Here is a 21,914-nt window from a genome sequence, read left to right on the forward strand (position 1 = left end):
TCATCTCTCAAGTTTCAAATGAGCTGCAATGAATATCAACTTCTAACCCCTGTCCATACCCGCCCTTGAGTGCCCACGGGCACACACCCATCTCAAGAAATACCAATTGCATTTGAATCCACAAGAAGTTGCATGAAGAAAGATTAGCCTACTTGTAACTTTCCCTAACAACTTAAACTCACTAAGATACGTTTCCCACACGAGCCTACTGCTCTGTGGGTTGGCAATTCTCATCTTTCTAGTAACGAGGTCCCTCTCATTCATCTGTACAGCTTGTGCATAGACTAGATCGAGTCCTTCTATTCTCCATTTCATAAGTTCCATTAGCACAATATGAGCTTCTTCCCTGGAAACAAGCCGGGTTATGAGCTTGCCCATGTCATTTTCCTGCTCAGAATTCAAGCGTTTGAAATGTGGAAGGGAGGGGAGGTTTTCGCAGGTTGTAGGGGGAGGGGTTTCGGCGCAGGGGAAGGGGAAGGGATGGGTTTCATCACTGGGGAAGAAGGTTTCGTCGAAGATGAGTTTTAATCAAGTGTAGTATTTTGTAGTGGTTATTTACTTAGATTTTTTACGTGTCCTAATATAAGTGGGGGTTGTTATTTACACAACTTTGAATGGACCGGTATGAAAGTATTCTCTAGTATTATATATTTTCATAATTAAAAAATGAGAAATGATATTTATTTTAAAGTTTTATCTAACACTACTCTTCAAAAATACATCATTACTTTTTTGTACTCCAAGTTGTATGAGCCGAAATTCCATTGCATTTCTTTATCATCCCTCTTGTTCGAGTTCCAGGCACAATAAATTAAGGTTATGCTTAGATGTTAAAGTAATCTCAGATAATCTATAAATTATAATAAAAAATAGTGAGTAGTAATAAAATAATCTAAAACTAATTCACTTACCAAACACATCCTAAAGAGACCGTCATTTTCAACTATTTATAATAGAGAAATACTTTATCTATAAAGAGATTATACAAAAATAAATCTACAAATAAATGTGGCGTGATGCAGTACTTCAGATTGTAAAGTTACTTTTATTATAAAGTAGATCTAATGGATCACATGAAGTCACATCAATTTATGAGTTTCTTTTTTGTACTCTCTTTATATATGTAGCACTTCTCTTCATAATATGCTTACAACCTTCGCGTATATGTTTTTATTTTCTAATCAAGCTTTGATCATATTATAGAAAACTGAATAGGTCATATAACAAACTAGAGGCATAAAATAGAAACATAAATAATGAACATTAAAAAGCAAGTAGGTCTTTTCCAATGTGGAAATCTAATAAACATTGGGGTAGCTTAGGGGGTATGCATCCAAACAACTTGTTTGTAGCGGCCATTGCACCAAGTTATGCGCTCATCAATTTTGGTGTCAATGAATCTTAATAGGAGACCAATTTTGGAAGGACTGCAACATGTAGCTCATATCATTTAGAACATTGAGGATGGACTAGTCCGGGAGGAGGATGGATTGGCCATGGCATCTGTGAATATTTGGTTGTCTCCTTTGATGATAATGTTGGAAATCTTTCTGAGGGCAGCTTATTCAATTGCAAGTTTTGCAGCCATTGCATCTCCAGAGGTTGGATTGATTAAGGCAATATGTTTGGTAATTGCAAAGATGATATCTCCCTCATGAGATCTACATATTGCAGTTGCAGTAGAGTCCTCATTTCTGACTGCTACATAGGAGAGACTGAGAGAGAGTGATGACCTTGCAGGGGTGGGGACCATTCAGGTTTCGTTTGGTTACCTAACTCATCTCAACTCATCTCAACTCATCATTACAACTTTTTCAAATTCCAACACAAAATATAATAAACAATTCAACTTTTTCAAATCCTAAAATAATAATAATATTAAAACATAATATTCTAATAATATTTTATCATCTCAACTCAACTCAACTTAACTCACTTCAACATCTAAATACAATCTGAATCTGTAACTTTTTGCTCTACATTTGGAGATGTTCATTGAAAAAATTAGTCATTGTTCTAGAGGAGATAAGGGGAGGTTGACATTGAAGCTTATGAATAATCTGATTTCTCTAAAACCAAATTGAGTCCATGGCAATGATGGCAAAAAGTTGGAAACTGTGGGACTTCGCGTATATGTTTATGTGTAATGATATTATTTCCTCTGCTCTACACGGTTTACAATTGGCTGATGTGTCCTCTAGTTTTTAATACACAAAGGTTGTTCTTTTTTAAATTCAAACAAAATTTCAAATCCCTTACGAAAAGAATTATAACCTCATCCATTCGGATCTTCTCCCCTCTCCTGCCGCGGCTCCGTCCACTGTTTGTCTTGGGTGTGGACCTCTCCTGATCTCCTCTCTCTCTCTCTCTCGCTTACGAGTTTGGCCGAAAACCCAATGTTTGTCTTCGGAAGAAATGCCCCTTACCACCCGGACTTTCTCACCCGATCTCCCTCCAGCATTGCGCCTCCCATAGCTCCACCCATTATTCAACGGTGTTGTCCCACTAACTCTAGCCTTATTCTTCGACTGGTTTGAGTCTTGGGGTCTTCAAGTAGTAAGGCAGAGAGAAAATAAGTAGACAAAACAGGGACAAAAGAAAACATTAATGGTCGGGGTTAAGATTGAGGTTCAGTTAACATGTGGTTGTTAATAGCTTGAGACATCAAATACGAAATGGAGAGATCCAAGCTAGAGTGGTTTGTTTCTCTATTTACCAACATTGCTAAAATGGCGTAGGCAGTTTTTTCATATCATGCAGATTTACATTTCCATTGCCTACATCTATACTCAATTCAAATTTTTTTAAATATAATATTTAATAAGAAATTTCACTCCTTGAGACAGATAAGGACCAGAGCCCACCATCTAACTCTTTTTCTTTCAACTTCTTTTCGTAGATCTACAAAGCATCGGCAGCTCATGCCATCAACGCCACAATGGACTGTTGCTGATTCTGTTGTTTCATATTAAGCTCACTATGAAACTGCTTCTTTAATAGCAATAGTCATCTCTGCTCTGCACATATGCTTCCTCCCCCAACAGTAGCAATTGCGGTATAAACATTAGATTTTCAGCCAAACGAGAGACAGAGAGATCCACACCCAAGACAAACAGTGGACGGAGCCGTGGCAGGAGAGCGGAGAAGATTCAGACGGATGAGGTTGTTTCTTTTTTTTAAAGGGATTTGAAATTTTGTTTAGTTTAAGAAGAGTAACTTTTGTATATTAAAAAAGAAAAATTCTAAATACAAGCTTCACAATATATTTCTTAAAAGTAAAATTACATATTTTTAAATAGGTGTGTAGAATGTGAGACTTATGTTTAGAATTTTTCTTTTTTTTTTTAATTTAATATGAGGATAAAAAAATAAAATTATATATTTTTAAATAAATATACAGGATGTGAAACTTCTATATAAGAGCACTCTCATTGGATTTAGGGTGGGTTTGGATGATGAAATGAGTTGAGTTGAGTTGAGTTGAGATGATAAAATATTGTTAGAATATTATTGTTTATTATTATTATTATTTTGAGATTTGAAAAAGTTGAATTATTTATTATATTTTATATTGAAATTTGAAAAAATATAATGATGAGTTGGGATGAGTTGAGATGAACTCAACTTCCAAACGAAGCCCGGGTGAGTTTGGTTACCAAACTCATCTCAACTCATCTCAACTAATCATTACAACTTTTTCAAATTCCAATACAAAATATAATAAATAATTCAACTTTTTTAAATCCCAAAATAATAATAATATTAAAAAATAATATTCTACCAATATTTTATCATCTCAACTCAACTCAACTCAACTCACTTCAACATCCAAACACAACCTAAAAGTTAAATTCAATGAGTATTTAGCTATTAAAGAGTAAAATATGCTCACATTGGATTAGTCAAATTCTAAATATTTGGAATTTGACTACAGTGACTTTCAAAAGTTTTTCCAAATTTGAAGGTTACTGTACATACATCAAATATATATTTTATTAATTATTTCTCTCTCAATTTCTTTCTATCACATATTTTATCACAATTAATATATTAATTTGACTTAGTGATATATTAATTTAATAAGAACATGATTATTAATTAACATATAATAAGTAGAATAGTAAAATATGATATAATTAAATAAATTAATAATTAAAAAAATTAAATATTTTTAAAATTATTAGTTATTCATTATCATATAATGAATAAATGTATAATCTAATGTAGAGATTTGATGTGAATAATTAAAATTAAATTTATCTTATATTATTTTATTATTATATAATAAAAAAATAATTATTTTAATGTGAAGATTTATGTAAATTAAATAGTTAAAAATTAAATTTCTCTTATATTCATCAAAATTATTTTTTAATTTTAATTAATTCAATGAGAATACTCTAACGAGAGCAGAAGGAAGGGTATCATTACCCTATGTTTATTTTGGGAGTTACATGTCTTATCAACTAGCAACGTGGAAAGAACTATATCAATTTATTTATGAAGATAACGATTGCAGCAACAAAAGTAGCTATGTGTCTCATCAACTAGCAACATGGAAAGAACCTTATCAATTCATTTATGAAGATACCGGTTATAGCAACAAAAGTAGTTAGGTGTCTCATCAACTAGCAACGTGGAAATAACATAAAAGTAATTTTTATAAGTGGATCTTATTTTATATATTTTATTAGATTTATTTTATAATAAAATAATTTTATAATCTAATAAATTAGATATAATTATATTAATTTATAAGATTATTTTTATATAATTTTTTTATACTTAAAATATTTCTCAACTAATTTACCAGTCTTAATAAAATAATATTTTTTAATATTAAAAAAATCAAATAAAAATAAAAGTTAAACTTAAATTTTTAAAAAACATATTATTTTAATTCATAATTGTAAACAAATTATTAACAGTCATTAGGCCTAAATTTTTTTGTGCCAAATTGAGTTTTCCTATTTAACATGCCATTGGGTCCCTCCCCCCAAATTAAACTAATATAATTATATCATTTTATTAAAAATAATTTAAATTTATATAATTATCTTTCCACTTACAATATAATTCTCAAATTACCCAAAGTTATTGTCTAATATTAAATTTAAATAAATTCTAATTTTATAATTTAACAACTGTTAAGATTAGGCAAAACTAGGTGTGTCAATTTTAATGATTGAATTTTAAATGAATGGACAAACTATAAAAATAAATGATAGCTTGTGAATAAAATACCAAATTTAGATAGTTGATGCTTACATGAAAATTGAAAATTTAAAAGAAAAAGTAAAATTTTACTTTTTTAGCACTTGTTTATGATGTTGTTTCTTCGTAATTTCGAGTAATAATCATTATGACCATCCAGTGAAAGAGAATTTCAATATGTTTTCAAATAAATGGTATGAATTATCAAGAATTATTAATTATAAGTATTGGTACATGTTACGATCAATGGCGGAATCACGTTTGGCCTAGAGGGGAACCATGGCCTCCTCCTAAGCTTTCAAAACAACAATTAATATTTAATATTTAAATTTAAATAAAATTTGATAAAAAAATATATTGATCCCAAAAAATTTGAAAACTTCTTAAAGTCTTTCAAATATATGAAAATTTTCTTCTAAATTTCTAATCCCATCTAAAATTCTTGAGTCTTCTTAAAATTACGAAAAAAAAAAAAGTTTCTACATTTGATTTAAGTCCATAAATTTTGCCTTCAAAATATAAAAATGAGTATACATATCTAAAAAACTCAAAAATATACCTCCAAAATTTTAAAAACTCGAAGATATGGGTTTAAAAAAAAAATTCAAAATCCGGTTGCTAAATTATGAATTTATATATCTATATGCGTTCATATATATTTCTTTTATAAAATCCAAAAGTCATTCATTTAAAAAAAAATTAAAGTGTATTTTTTTAAAACCTTTAAACAATCAATCTTTTACTTAATGAAAACTACATGAAAAAAAAAAAATATAGTTTGAAGTTATTTATAAATTGAAAGAAAAAGAAATGAAATTGCATCTATAATGTGTTTTTTTTATAATTATAAAAAGTGTATAATATAAACATATTCATGCACACACATAATCGTCATGGTATAGATTAAAAGAGTGACTGGGATAATTGAACTGTGATATGAGTTGAGCTCCTTTTAGAAAAATAATATTTATAATTGTGAGTGTGTAAATATCATACAGTCATTTTTAAAAAAAATAAATAAATATAAGATCTACATAAAAATAAATTAAATATTTAATAACAAATTTTACTATTTTTTAAAACAATTACAAAATATATATACATTCCACATATGTAACATTAATTATTCGCTTTATTCATTTGCCATTAGAGCAGGGGTCCCACCCCTCGCAAAGACGGCCCCAAGCATTTACCACGGCAGGTGGGTGGGCTACCTCTCCTCTCAATTGATCAAGAATAATGATAGGAATATTAATTTACTATTATCTATTTATTATTTTTTTATATTTGATTATTTTTTATTTTTTAATTTTATTTAATAATTAAAAAAATGTGTATTAATAAAATTATATATATTTTATTTTTTTTAATGATTAGAGAAGTTAAAATAATAATTAAAAATAAAATATTAAAATAAAAAATAATAATAAAACTTAAAATGCAATTGAATAATAGATGAGTAGACTGCCCATTGACAAATTGATTTGATCATATTTTATATACATATAACTTTTTTTATATAATTATATTTTAAATAAGATAATTTTATAAATATAGTGTGAAGTATCATTTTTTTTTTAAAATTAGGGCTGGTTTGTGTTTAAGGATAAAATCAAAAATTTTAAAAATCTTTCTTCTCATTATTATAATTTTTTAAAATTTTTATAAAAATATAAAAAATTTAATTTTTTTAAATTTTAAAATAAAAATAATATTAAAAAATATATTTTAATAATATTTTATTTAATTTTTAACTTTAATTTTAATTCATCTTTTATCTTACCGACGAAAATAAACGAAACATTCCTCAAATACAACTATAAATTTCTCGAACCTAAAAACAACAACTACATATAAACAAAGAAAGTGGACAATAGATTAACAAAATTCATGACGATAAGCCTCTTGTTTTGTAGCCCATCCGCTCTCCGCTGCAATCTCCATCCTCTACGCCGCCACGTGTGCGCCCCCGTCCCCACTGGCCTCACTCTCTCCTCCTCCGCTTCGCTCATTCCGAAGCTTGCTCCTCCCCTCCTCCGTGTCCACCTTCTCCATCCTGCGCCGTGCGCTCCCCTGCGCCCTCCCTCTTCTTCTCCCTGCACCCCACGAGCCGCAGCTGGAGATTTCATGAGAGATTCCGGAGCCACCGCTGCTGTCCTCGCCGGCGCTTACGCCCTCGTCTTCTGCTTTGATAACCTCACTCGGAGAAACCTCATCCAACAGGTTCTCTCTCTTTCTTTCTGTCTCTGCTACTAACTCATGTTTGGCACAAAATCAAATCCGAGGAGTAAATTAATTCAAATTTCTTTGTTTTTTTATTTTTTCATTTTTGGCATTGCTTCAGCCGTGGACACTGAACTGTATAAATTTGACACTTAACACCATTTTATTTATTTTTTTAAAATTTTTTTATTTAATAGTTAAAAAATAATTATTAATATATTGATATTTAAAAATATAAAAAATATAAATTAAAAAATAAAATAAAAAGACCCCTAACTGTCACTTGAAACGATGTTACTCGGATAGTAAAATAGCACCGCTCTTCGGCTGATTGCATGTAAAGAATAATGCTATATGCCACCTATTTTGTCCCCTTCCCTCCACTTTATATATTTAATTTTTTTTAATAGTTAAATAAGTGAATATTAATGTATTGTTATTTTTTTATTTTTTAAAAATACTTAAATATATTTAAAAAACATTTAAAGAAAAAAAAAAACAATTTATACTGAGCGGGACACAGAGTGGGCACAAGACGGCAGAATAGCACCACTCGTTGAACAAAATTCTTGCTGTTTGCATAACGGAATAACGGAATAGCTGAAGGGATTTGAAAATGTTTAGTTGACCCGATCAGAGTCAGAGTAATAATAACGTAATATTTAAATGGATTTGAAAAGGAAAATGATAAACTACACCTAGCCACCCGTGGCTACTCCACGGTGGCCGCCACCAGATTTCAACCAGTTTTATAGTAATTTTTAATAATATAATTATATTAATATTTATTATTGTTATTATTATCAAGCATCTTAAAACCTAATCTCAAGCTCATCTTACGACTATCCTCCACAAACATTTCTCACATATAGTGTGGGTGGAGGAGTACGATTAGTACATGATGTGGTGTTTGGTTATAGCTAAACATTTACTTTGAAATTTGAACCTGATGCAAGGTGGCTGTAAATTATAAACTGAACTTGGTTGGTCCTATGTCCCATGACATGAATATGGAAGGAAAAATGTTCTGGTAAAATAAAAGAAGATGTAAATGGAAAAAATGGCTAAGGTTGCAGGGGCATTAATGAATTGAGAGTGACAGCGTACGTAGGCAAAGTTTTTGGAAACAAGCTCTGGGTGAAACTGTCTGTACTTACTTGTTAATGCCACTACATTCTGCAGAAAAGATATGTGTTTATATAGCCAAGGAAATCTTAATCAAATCAGAATCAAGAGATCCAATGGATCTTTCAAGAGATTAAATATTATTTCCTTGTAATACACAAAGCTTTTCTTCTCTCCCATAACTTCTTTTTCTACTGATTGAGGCAGAGTTTAAGCAGAAAGATGGTCCATGTATTGTCTGGTCTGCTTTTCATGGTTTCTTGGCCGATTTTCAGGTATCCCTTTCCTTGTATTTCAAATCATAAAAGGTTTATTCATGTTAATACTACTGTTCATTCTACTTAACTACTTTGGCGGGCCATTCTTATCCTAGGATAGCACCTCAACTGAGGCTCGCTACTTTGCTTCTTTTGTTCCTCTCGTGAATTGCTTGAGGCTTGTCGTCCATGGCTTCTCATTGGCTTCTGATGAAAAGCTCATAAAATCAGTTACTCGAGAAGGAAAGCCAGAGTACGTTTGCCAATCATCATGATCGAGCGATTCAGATTTCTTCTCTTTGTGATACTAGGATTATTCTTAAGCATTGTTGCTTTTAATATGTTCATGCTTTCAGGGAGTTGCTTCGAGGTCCTTTGTACTATGTCCTGGTATTGATCGTATGTGTTCTTGTCTTTTGGCGTGAGTCTCCAGTTGGACTGATCTCACTTGCAATGATGTGCGGTGGTGATGGTTGTATCTCTGTCTTATCCAAGGTCAGCTGGGAGCTATGCCCGTGTCGTTCTAATTACTAACTTTCTACTTGGTGGCGATTATAGGTGTTGCTGATATCATAGGCAGAAGATTTGGGTCGATGAAGCTTCCTTATAATCAACAGAAGAGTTGGGCGGGTAGCATATCCATGTTTGGTTGTGGGTTCCTGATTTCCATCGGGTTCGTTTGAAACTACCATTGTGGCCAACCAAATATGAGTTATTGAAATTTAACTTGCTATACATGGATTTAGGTATTGACATGAAAATTATCTTTGCCATGTAGGATGCTGTATTACTATTCAGTTCTGGGATATTTCCAATTGGATTGGGGAACAACAGTGCAAAAAGTCGCTCTAGTATCCTTGGTTGCAACAGTGGTGGAGTCCCTTTCAACCACAGATGTAGTAGATGACAACATATCAGTTCCTTTAGCAAGCATGGCAGTGGCATTTTTGAGTTTTGGTTATTGAAATCCTCAAAAGTGAGGGAATGATGCATCTTTCAATATCGCTGAAATCCCAGAAAATTAATTACCATCGCAATCATTTTCTTTCAAAGTGTTTGAAATTAATATTGATCCATACTCATGATGATATTCTGCTTTCTTGGTGGAAAAAAGGAAACATAAATAAAAGAAAAATATGGAGACCCGAAGTATCGACTCGTCCCTTTTGTGTGAGATGCAAATACTCTTACTATCAGAGTCATTATGCCATATTTCTCTCAGCATTATCTGTAACAAACTTAGTTGTGATGAGATAAATATATTCTTTTGTATTTCCGTTATTATGCCTTGTCATGTATATTCAAGTTCTACAGCAAGAATTTTCTCCACAAGTTTCAATATTTGTCATGATATCAGAGAGTCGATCCTTACTATAGATGGCTTCTGTTTCCAACAATTCGACTGATAATCCCTCCAGCCCCTACTTCTTGTACAATGGTGATAGCCCAGGTGCACTCTTCGTTTCCCAACCCTTAATTGGTGACAATTACTCCACCTAGAGCAGTTCCATGTTCATGGCCTCTTAGTCTCAAGAACAAAATTGGTTTCATTGATGGTTCTCTCTCTCATCCCTTTCAATGGATTGATCCCTTGTTTGAGCTCTGGTCTCGCTACAACAACATGGTTCTCTCTTGGATCTTAAACTCGTCTCCAAAGACCTTGCTACCAACATTATTTTCATTGACACAACCACTGCTATGTGGAATGATATCAAGGAACATTTTTCTCAAAGCAATGCTTCTCGTATATTTCAACACCAAAAGGCTCTCTCTTCCTTATCTCAAAATCAAACATATGTCAGCCACTACTTCACTCAACTCAAAGGTTTTTGGGACGAGCTTAATAATTTTCAGCCTATACCACAATGCACTTGTGGTGCCTCCAAAATACTCCTAGCTTATCAACAGGAGGAGCAGATCATGTATTTTTTGATGGGGCTCAATGAGTCTTTTTCTTCTGTTCATGGACAAATTCTCTTGATAGATCATCTTCCACCTATCAATAAAGTTTTCTCCCTTGTTTTGCAAGAAGAACGTCAACGTGAAGTTACCTCGCTCAATGCTCCTGCTGTGGAGCCTACTGCTCTACTCAACCACAACAATCAACCTACTACTCGCTCTAAGTCTAAAAAAGGTGCTTCACATTCAACCTCTAAACACGAGCGCCCTTTCTGCAATCATTGTCATATTCATGGCCACACGACTGATCGTTGTTACAAACTTCATGGCTATCCTCCTGGACATCGACTTCATCAACCATCTTCAGTTAATCAAGTTTTAGGTACTGATGTTACTACTACCACACCTCAACTTCATTTCACCAAAGAGCAATGCGAACAACTTCTTGATCTTCTCAATACCTCCTCTCCACAGCCTATGGTTAATCACGCTGTTACAGGTAGTTCAGAGCCTTCTTCTTCACAGCCTTCCACCAATCTCTCAGGTATTTCCTATTCTTTTTCTACGTCTTGACACGAGCTATTGACCATATGGTCACCTAAATCTCCTCTCTCACCACAATCACTTCTTCCATATCTAATCCAGTCTATTTGCCCAATGGCACCTCAGTCACTGTCTCTCACATTGGCACCATATCTCTTTCATGTTCTCTACATCTTACTGAGGTTTTATGTGTTCCATCATTTACATTTAATTTAATCTTAGCCAGTAAACTCATTTCTACTAATTCTTGTTGACTCATATTTCTCTCTTATTTTTGTTTAATCCAGGACCAACTGTCATGGAGGACAATTGGTTTGGCTAAGCGGCTTCATGGCCTTTATCATTTGCTACCACCCTTTTCATCTCGCACATACTCTGCTTCTGTTTCTGCTTCTTCAACAACTTTATGGCATAGACGTTTAGGAAACCTTTCTTTTTCTCGTTTATCATCTTTGAATAATGATGTACTCAATATTTCTATTTCAAAACATGAGCATTGTAATGTTTGCCCCTTAGCAAAACAACAACGTCTTTCTATTCCTATCAGCAAAATTTCTTTTACTTTCTCATTTGAACTATTGCATTGTGACACATGGGAACCAATGCCCCTTGCTTTTCACAATGGTTCCAAATATTTTTTAACTATAGTTTATGACTTCACACGTTGTACATGAGTCTATCTCATGAGTCACAAATCACATACTCGTTCTTTATTATCTTTTTTCATTAAACTCATTGAAACCCAATTCTCTTCCAAAGTTAAAATTATCCCTAGTGGCAATGGCTTGGAATTTGATATACAATCTTTCTTTGCTGACAATGGTATCATTCATCAACGTAGTTGCATTGCTACACCACAACAAAATAGTGTAGTTGAATGCAAACATCAACATCTCCTAAATGTTGCTTGTGCACTTCGGTTTCATTCTCACTTACCCATGCAATTCTAAGATGATTGTATCCTTATAGCTACTTACCTTATCAATCGTGTTCCCACACCTCTACTCTCTGGTCGTTCACCATTTGAAGTTATTTTTAACTATAAGCCAATCATTTTCGAGTCTTTGGTTGCCTCTATTATGCCTCTACCATTGCTCATAACAGGTCCAAGTTTGACCCACATGCCCAAGCTTGTGTCTTCCTTGGATATCCATTTGCTACTAAGGGCTACAGGGTTCTTGATTTACAAACCAGGCAAACATTTATATTAAGAGATGTTATTTTTCACGAATGTACGTTTCCCTTTGCAGCTGCAATTTCTACTACAAGTCTACCAGAATACAAGAGTCCACCTGTCTTGCCAAATCCAATTGTTTCCATTGATATGCCTACCCCTCAGCCTTCTTTATCTATCTCACTTCCCACTAACTAATCCATCTCACGTCATTCCACTCGTGCCTGTCATCCACCAGGATATTTACAAGACTACCACTATCAATTGGCTATGATGTCACGCCAAACCAACTCTTCCATCCAGTAGGGTTCCACAAAGTCAGGTACTCCTTATTCTCTTTCTTCCTTCATATCATATGATCACTTATATCCCTCTAATCGTAGCTTTTCCATTGCACTTTCCTGTCACACTGAACCAAAGACTTTCCATGAGGTTGTGAAACACCAACACTGGCGAGATGCCATGGCTGCAGAGATTAAGGCATTGGAAGACAATCATACATGGACTCTCATTCTTTTACCACTTCACAAGCAGGCATATGGATTTGGTTAGTTATGATTCTCTTCCTAGTCAATTAAGAGATCTTCTTCGTTTGGACAAGATTGGTGTCCCTCGTTTGTGCATATCATAGGTTTGTCCTTAGTAAGTTTGTATTTTGGTTACTTTATTTCATATCATTATTTCTATGTCCAATCTTTTTTGCAGGTTGCAAGTTTTATTTTTATTATTTAAGGTTGTTTTTAGATTGGTTTAGACTTGTATTTTCATAGTGTTTTATTATGATGCCTAGTTGGTTTTTGAATCTTGAGTTTTTTTATTCTATACATTGTATAACTCAGGAGTCTCGTTGTAACCACGGTTTTTCTCCACCACAAGTGAAGGTTATCAATAAAATTGGAGTACCGTCTTCTTCTTAAAAAAAAGGGTCATCGGTTGCAAGTGGGTATACCACATTAAGCATAAATCTGATGGCAGTATTTAACGCTACAAAGCTCGACTAGTGGCCAAGGGATACACACAACAAGAGGGGCTCAATTACCATGAGACATTTTCTCTAGTTGTCAAACTTGTAACTGTCAGATGTTTACTTGCTATTGCTGCTGCACATAATTGCTACCTTTGACAACTCAATGTTAACAACGCATTTATACATGGGGATCTTCATGAAGAAGTATACATAACTCTTCCTCCAAGGTTCACTCGACAGGTGGAGCACTCAGTTTGTGTCCACAACAAATCCTTGTATGGTCTAAAACAAGCTTCTAGGTAATGGTTCTCCAAGTTCTCATCCGCATTACTTCATTGTGGCTTCACTCAGTCCAAATCAGATTACTCTCTCTTTACTAGGCACCAAGGTTCCTCTTTCATAACTTTGCTCATTTATGTTGATGGCATAATTATTGCAGGTAACAATCTCAGTACTATTGATGAGCTAATAAATCATCTAAATACTCATTTCAAGCTCAAAGACCTTGGTGATCTTAAATTCTTTTTTGGCCTTGAGGATGCACAATCAAAACAAGGTATCTCTCTATGTCAACGAAAATATGCACTGGAAATCCTTCAGGATACTTGTTTTCTCAATTCTCTCCCTTCTTCCTTCTCAATGGAGCAAAATCTAAAACTCAACAATTTAGATGGACCACTCTTGGCTGATCCTACTACTTATCGTCGACTCGTTGGATAACTTGTCTATCTCACCATTACAAGTCCAAACCTCACATACTCTGATCAAGTATTGAGCCAATACATGTCTACTCCTTGACAACCACACTTGGATGTAGCCCACCATGTGCTTCGTTACATCAAAAACTCACCCAGCCAAGGAACTTTCTTCCTCTTTCACAGCTCCATGCACTTAAGGGCTTATTTGATTCTGATTGGGCTAATTGCATGGACAGCAGGTGCTCCGTTATAGGTTATTGTTGTCAACGATATTCATATATGGCAATATATAGATGGCTGTAAATCTATTAGTAGTTGTAGATATATAGGCGATATTTAGTTTCCTTATTAGTATTCATTTATTCTTTCTTGTTGGACATATGATTCCGAAGATGTAATTAGGGATGGAAATATTGATATAATACACGGAAAACTCGAGAGAGAGGTATTCGATTCAACTTTGACATGGTACCAAAGTCCTATATTTTTTTTAGGGTAAATTTTCGGCATCAATTCTTCCTGGGCTAGTATACTTCTCTTCTGTAGGCACTGTCGTTTTTAGACTAGTGTCTTTTGGGTTGCTCAGCACTATCCGTTTACATGTTTTCTGTTGTCATCGGCTTGGTCTGTTCTTAGACCAGTGTCTCCTAGGTTCATCCGAGTGCTCTGTTCTTAAACCAAAGTTTCTAGAGTTTTTGGCAGTTTATGGCAGAGTTACTCTAACTTCTCGGCACTTTCTAGGTATTTTTTTTCTAGGCTACTCATTCACTGTGTCAGCACTCTCTGTTTTCAAAGAGGTGTTTTTTTTTTTTTTTTTTTTGCACTATTTGGTGATTTTGGCACACTCTGTTTTCTGAGTGTGTATTGTAGATTTCGGCACACTCAGGCAGTGTATTTCGAGACTTTGATTAATCTTGGAACCAGTTGTTTCAGGTTTTTTTTTTTTTTTGTGCTCTTAGTTTCTCCTATTATTGGAAATCATGTCAGGCGAAAATTCCATCAACTGTTTTAATGGGAAGAATTATGGAAGTTGATAATTTCAGTTTTAAATGTTTGTGAAAGGAAATGTATTATGGGGTCACTTGGATGGGTCCTATGTGGCCCTTACTAATCTCAAAGAATTTAGTACTTGGTCCAGCGAGGATGCCAAGATTGATTCTTGGCTATTAAGTTCCGTTGAACCACATATGGTCAACAATCTTCGATATTTACTACTGCTAAGGAGATGTGAGACTATTTTAGACGAGTATATTATCAAGACAATATTGCATGCAAGTTTCAACTTGAGTTAGAGATTTACAACTACATACAAGGTAATCTCTCTATTGAACAGTTCTATACTGGATTTTCGAATTTATGGAGTAAATATTTTGGGATAGTGTATTCTAAAGTTCCTAAGGAAGCATTAGAAGCACTGCAAGTTGTTCATACTGAGAGTCAAAGAGATCAATTATTGATGAAACTAAGACCAAAATTTGAGACTGCGCGAGCTGGTTTGATAAATCGTAATCCTGTTCCTTCCCTGGATGTGTACTTGGGGGGAATTATTGAGAGAAGAGCAGCGTTTTGCTGCTCAACATGGTCTCACGCAAGAAACTGTGACAACTGAGATGGTTAATGTAGCATATGTTGCTCAATGGAAAGTAATATCCAAGACACAAATTCAATGTTATAGTTGCAAAGAATGTAGGCATATTGCGAAACATTGCATCAAGAAATTTTGTAATTATTGCAAGAAGAAGGGACATATCATTAAAAACTGTTGTGTGCGACCTCATAATCGACAAGGCCAAGTATTTCACACTGCTACACAGGCTAATTTAGCTGTTGTTCCCTTTATTTCTGCTCCGAGACAGCAGCCTACAACTGGTTCTTCATCCACTATTCACCTCTCCTTGGTTGGTTGACTTTGCGGCTTCCAATCATATGACTGGAAATGCTTATGCTTTACATGATGTTCGTAAATATAAGGGTGACCAACACATTCAAATCGCCAATGAGAATTGGAACTATGGGGTCCTCTTTCAAGAATGTATTTGTGTCATCAAAATTATCTACAAATTTAATTTCAGTTGGACAGCTTGTAGATAATAATTGTTAGATTCATTTTGATCATAATGGTTGTTGTGTGCAGGATCAAGTGTTAGGGAACGTGATCGCAAAGGGGCTTAAAGTAGAACTATGGGGTCCTTTTTCAAGAATGTATTTGTGTTTGTTACGACTCAATTTTCTGCTTGTATTAAAACCCTTCGTTTTGACTCTGGGGGGGAATATATGTCCCATGAGTTTCAGGATTATCTCAAAACTCGAGATTTTCTCTCCCAACAATCATGTCCTTACACCCCTTGGTAATTCTTCAATCTCTTGGAAATCAAATAAACAAAGCACAGTCTCTCGCTCATCTGCTAAAGCAGAATACCGAACAATGACTGTTACAGTTTGTGAGATAACTTAGCTCGTTTTTCTTTTGAAAGACTTATTTTACATCCCCAGCCAGCTCTACTACATTGTGACAACAAGGTAGCATTGTGCATTGCCGCAAACCCGGTCTTCCATGAACGCACAAAGCATAGTGACATCGATTGTCATGTGGTTCGCAAGAAGCTTCAAAGTCGTTTGATATCAACATCTCATATCTATTCTTCAGAAAACATTAGTGATCTTTTCACTAAACCTCTCGGAGTTGCTCACTTATCTGGACTGCTTTCCAAGTTGGGCACTTCAAACATTCACCACCCAACTTGAGGGGGAGTATCAAAGTCATTATGCCATATTTCTCTCAGCATTATCTATAACAAACTTAGTTGTGATAAGATAAACATATTATTTTATATTTCCATTATTATGTCTTATCATGTACATTCAAGATCTACCTTATCTGTAACATCTATATATTTCTACGTAATTCACAATAAAGAAATCAAGAATTTTTTCCACAAGTTTCAATACACTTACCATTTGAGCTATATCATTATAACCTTCAATCATATTATTTTTGGAGTTTTGAAGAAGCCATTTTTCCTAGAAATCCTCGGTGCATTCGTAATTAGACCAAATATTATTAGATGCATTTGGAGCATGAAAATGTTTGACCAGGTTGTTCGATTTCTAGGGGGCTTGTGGTTTTGTCGAAGTTTTTCACCCTAACCTGAGTTCAGCCCAAAACGAATGGAAGCCAGGCCTGACACGCACCAAAGTTTCATAGAACCTCAACTGGTATATGTATCATGGTTGATTTGTATCTGGGCCATCCAGAGTACATTTATCGTTTATTTCAGGGAGCATATATAAAATCACTCCGATTAATTTAATCATTAAATGCAAAGAGCCACAAGGATTTTTTTTTTTTAATTTCAATTAATTTTTGCCATTTCAACGTTTTTTTTTTTCTTTTTCTTGACAAAGAGCCAAAGAGGTAAGAGCTCCTCATAATGTTGGTAACTTGGTAGTACCATCTATTGGGACGTCATTATATGAGAAAATGTATTCATAATCGTGAATTGTACAATCGTATAATCGTTTTGAAAAAATAAATAAAATATGAGACTCATTCTTTTTCAAAACGATTACGCGATTTTTATATACTTCGTAATTATATATAGAATTACTCCTATAATACTGAGAGGGCCTAGAGAGAGTTCTAGAAGATGCAATTAAAAAACTTCTTTTCAAGCCGAATTTGAGTCATAACTGATCTTAACTCCCGTTGAAAATAGAAGCAAAATTGAAATGCACATCTTACAAATTGGCCCATAACAACTTGGAACACCTAACCTCTCTCATCTATCAAAATGCATGAAAATATGCCACCTCTCATTATAGCAACGCCCTAATTGATTGTAATTTCAACATCAATTCTCGTTATATCGCCTTCCCTATTCCCTACTCCCTCTCATTTCTTAACCCTCCCTTCACGCTTTTAAAGGTCACTGAGGCCAGGCCAAGCCTATTTTGGTCCTACGCGGTAGCAAATTCTACCTATTTATTTTCCGGATAAGTTCAAACTCCACTTTTGACCCTTGGGAGAGAAGCGTTGCGCTTTTTCTATGGTGCAGTTCACCAAAAAGCCACCATTATTGTTGAAGAAACAATATAATATATATTAAAGTAGAGGCCAGTAGTATGTAAATACTAAAATATTAGTTTTACAAAAAAATTTAAAATTTAAATTAATAAATTAATAATAAAATTAGATTGTCACTCAATCTGAAAATACGTACGTATCCATTCGTATAAAATTTTTGCTTCATAAAATAACAGTCTACTAATATTAAATTATTATTCATCATTTTTACTTTTCTTTCTCAAAATAAAATTGAATTAGATTATGAAATGAGAATACGTCATCAAACCTTATCTCTCACTCAAAACTATTATATTTTTAGCCTGTCAAGTTTTTATCAAATAGTGAGAAAAATACAATTATAATCATGTTTTAAATATGTTTTCAAAAGTTATCAAAATTCCAAAAATTTTAGTCCAACGGAGTAGATTTCAAGCACAATTAACATCTATTATCAACAAGAAGAACTTTTTTAAATGCTTGACTATTATTCTTGAATTAAATTATCAACAATCTGAAAATGAGATGAAAATAAGTTCCTCCGTTCATATAATTTTTGGCACATATATGCTGATAAAGTTGACGTGGCATCTTAATCAAAACAAACTTAATATTTCAAAATTTACAAAATAAATTAAAATTATTTTTTTATTAGAGTTCTTCTATAAATTTATTCGTCATCTTTTAAGAAAAATAAAAATAAAAACATATGCATGGTATAAGATGACAAAAAATCTACATAACCTCTTAATATTCACACAATTTTCACACATCATATTTTTTTTAATTTTTTTAATTTGTTTCTTTTATCAAATATTTATTATATGAATAATGAATAGAAAAATTGAATTAATTTAAAAATAATAAACTCAAAAAAAAATTAAAAGAATTCAAAATTTTACAAAAATGTAGTGTATGAAAATTAAGAAGTTGTGTATCATTACTCATAAGATAATAGGTAAATATAATTTGGACGCTTCTATGCCCACCGCTCCTAATTCCTGTCCGGAGCCACCGTTAATTATTTTGGTGTATTTTTTTAACTCTTTTTATATGTAATTTTTAATATTTTTAAATATTTGTTTAAAAAAATAATATCATTAAAAAAATATTTCTTTAATTATAAAGTAAAAATAAAAAAACAAAAACAAAAAAAATTGCCAGTGGTTATTTTTCTTATTGTTAAAAACCATGTCGTATGATCACATCAATCACGGTAACGAAAATAGTGAAAGCTTGGAAGGAGAAAGCAACTAGAAAAGGACACACACACCCGTGCATAATACGAATACCATTTCCCTTTCAAACTTCTCAACCACAAGTTCGTTATCCTCAATTACTCCACAGGGAAAATAATATTATTACATTCGGTCCATTTTTTGTAGGCCGGAAATTGGCAGGCTAACCGCTAGGCAACGGTCATTAATTTGAAATTAATTAAGCTCGTGCGTCGCCAATTTGTCAAAATTCAAAGTGGACTCTCCAGCTGTCTCTTAGAAACCTAGTAGATGAATTCTAGAATCCTCGTTGGTCGAATGGAATTCATCTAGAACATATATATGGAAACATAAATACTTTAATATAAACAGATTTTATAAAAATAAATTTATAAATTGACGTGACGTAATTTAATATGATATTTTATATTATAAAATTATTTTTATTATGAAATAGATTTAACATACCGTACAAAGTCATATAAATTTATAGGCTTAATAGATGATATCTAAAAGGAATTATCAAGTGAATTACCTTATTTTTCGTTGCAAAAAATAAATTCTAGAAACCTAGTAGATGAATTCTAGAATCCTCGTTGGTCGAATGGAATTCATCTAGAACATATATATGGAAACATAAATACTTTAATATAAACAGATTTTATAAAAATAAATTTATAAATTGACGTGACGTAATTTAATATGATATTTTATATTATAAAATTATTTTTATTATGAAATAGATTTAACATACCGTACAAAGTCATATAAATTTATAGGCTTAATAGATGATATCTAAAAGGAATTATCAAGTGAATTATCTTATTTTTCGTTGCAAAAAATAAAAACAGAATGATTTTTACAAAATCTAAAAGGAAATTAAATTTTGTATCCAAAACAATTATGATTTTGTTAACTAGATAAGCCCGGTCGGGTCGGTCCATTAATTCCTAAGATGTACCAAGTTACCAACCCCAGAAGTTAGAACCGCCCTTCCAACACGTTCCTTTAATTTTGGACCCATTCCTAAATGCCATGCATGTCATCCTCATATAAACCTTATCGAACGCCATATATAATTGAAACCTACAACGTCCTGTTGTGTCAACTGTCATTTTAATCAAAACTTGACCAAAACGGCCATCACTATCAGGTAGTCGTGGGGAAGAATGAACCGGAGAAAAATGAGTGAATAATTTATTGTTTGGATAGTGAGTTGAGATGAGATAAGTTGAGATAAAAATTGAATAAAATATTATTAAAATAGTATTTTGTAATATTATTATTATTTTTTTTTATTTGAAAAAATTTAATTGATTATTATATTTTGTGTGAAAATTTTAAAAAATTATAATGATGAGATGAGATTAAACATTGATTTAATTTTTTTATTTTTCAAAGGAATGAATAATATTTTAAATATATTCTAGACTATCCTCTTATGATTATTATTATTATTTGAACATCTTGTGTTAGAAAATGAGTAATACAAGATCACGAGGTTAGAGAAAAAATATATCTATTTCTTTAATTCACTAGATACAATCTTATAATCCATTGATTTTATTAGCAAGAAATTAATATCCAATAATTTTTTTAAAAAAAAAATCCAAATTCCATCAATATTAATTTCCATTTGCATGGTAACGATAAAGAAAATACGAGACACATGGAGGTGTTCATTAGACTTTAAGGACTAATTTAAACAAAAAGAAAAAAAAAAACAAATGCAAAATTAAAGTCTACATGAATACGTAATACATGAAATTAAAGAGAATTTTATTTTTTACCAATTACGATCATAGGACAAATCGAAACTGACAATGGGGCATACGTAAGAAGAGTGTTCTAGTTGATGGCTAAGCAAGTGATATTGTTTTGAAACTTGTACTAGATTTTTATTTATTTTTTAATTCTAGAAAGAGATGGGGATAGTTATATGAAGATAAATGAAATTCGATGATATTTATTAAAAATAATTAATAAATAACTAAAAACTTAGATCATAGAGCTATATATATAACCTTTAAGAGGTACTAAAAATTATATGTTAGATACAATAATCGATAGGCTCGCTATCTATTAAATTCAAGGTTTGATATTTAGAAATTAATTTATACGGTATTAAGACGTGCAAGTTATACATAATTATTTTAAAAAGTAAATAAATCTAAAATTTACATTAAAAAATTCATTTTATAATGAGTTTTACTTTTTTTTATTTAAAAAAATACATGAAACTTAAACACCTTAAAATTATAGTTAGGATTACTCATAGTCTTTATATAAGATAATATATTCATTGCCAGGAATGTATTATTTAAAAAATAATAATAATTAAAAAGCTTCATTTGTTACGTGTCCAAACGAAAAGAAAAACATGAAATGTTCCTATGAATATGTAATCGAGCACTTAATTAATTTTATCGATTTGGTCATCAACTACTAACTTATCCAATTTGTTTGAGGCGTTTAACGTTTCATATATAAGATCAACTCGAATACATAAAATATTTTTAATTATATTTTAATTT

The 21,914-nt window shown here is 32.4% G+C and overlaps 1 protein-coding gene and 1 long non-coding RNA gene across 3 annotated transcripts; both read left to right on the plus strand.

Moving 5' to 3' along the window:
* Positions 1-7,054: 7,054 nt before the first annotated feature.
* LOC109015640 (probable phytol kinase 1, chloroplastic) lies at positions 7,055-10,108 on the plus strand. Of its 2 annotated transcripts, none has more exons than XM_018998106.2 (6): positions 7,055-7,437; positions 8,770-8,837; positions 8,941-9,072; positions 9,176-9,291; positions 9,378-9,492; positions 9,598-10,108. In XM_018998106.2, the coding sequence occupies exons 1-6, from the start codon at positions 7,105-7,107 to the stop codon at positions 9,782-9,784; spliced, it is 951 nt and encodes a 316-aa protein (XP_018853651.1). In that variant the 5' UTR covers positions 7,055-7,104; the 3' UTR covers positions 9,785-10,108. The 2 variants fall into 2 exon arrangements, 1 of the variants encoding a protein (XP_018853651.1); XR_004798318.1 differs by having other exon boundaries at positions 7,059-7,437; positions 8,936-9,072.
* Positions 10,109-10,832: 724 nt separating this feature from the next.
* LOC109015632 lies at positions 10,833-16,491 on the plus strand. Its single transcript, XR_001999946.2, has 6 exons — positions 10,833-11,262; positions 11,549-12,757; positions 12,856-12,982; positions 13,275-13,701; positions 13,842-13,958; positions 16,235-16,491. It is a non-coding gene; the product is annotated as an uncharacterized LOC109015632 (long non-coding RNA).
* The last annotated feature ends 5,423 nt before the right edge of the window (positions 16,492-21,914 follow it).

Source organism: Juglans regia, chromosome 14, assembly GCF_001411555.2.
Source record: "Juglans regia cultivar Chandler chromosome 14, Walnut 2.0, whole genome shotgun sequence".
NCBI classification, from domain to species: Eukaryota; Viridiplantae; Streptophyta; class Magnoliopsida; order Fagales; family Juglandaceae; genus Juglans; species Juglans regia.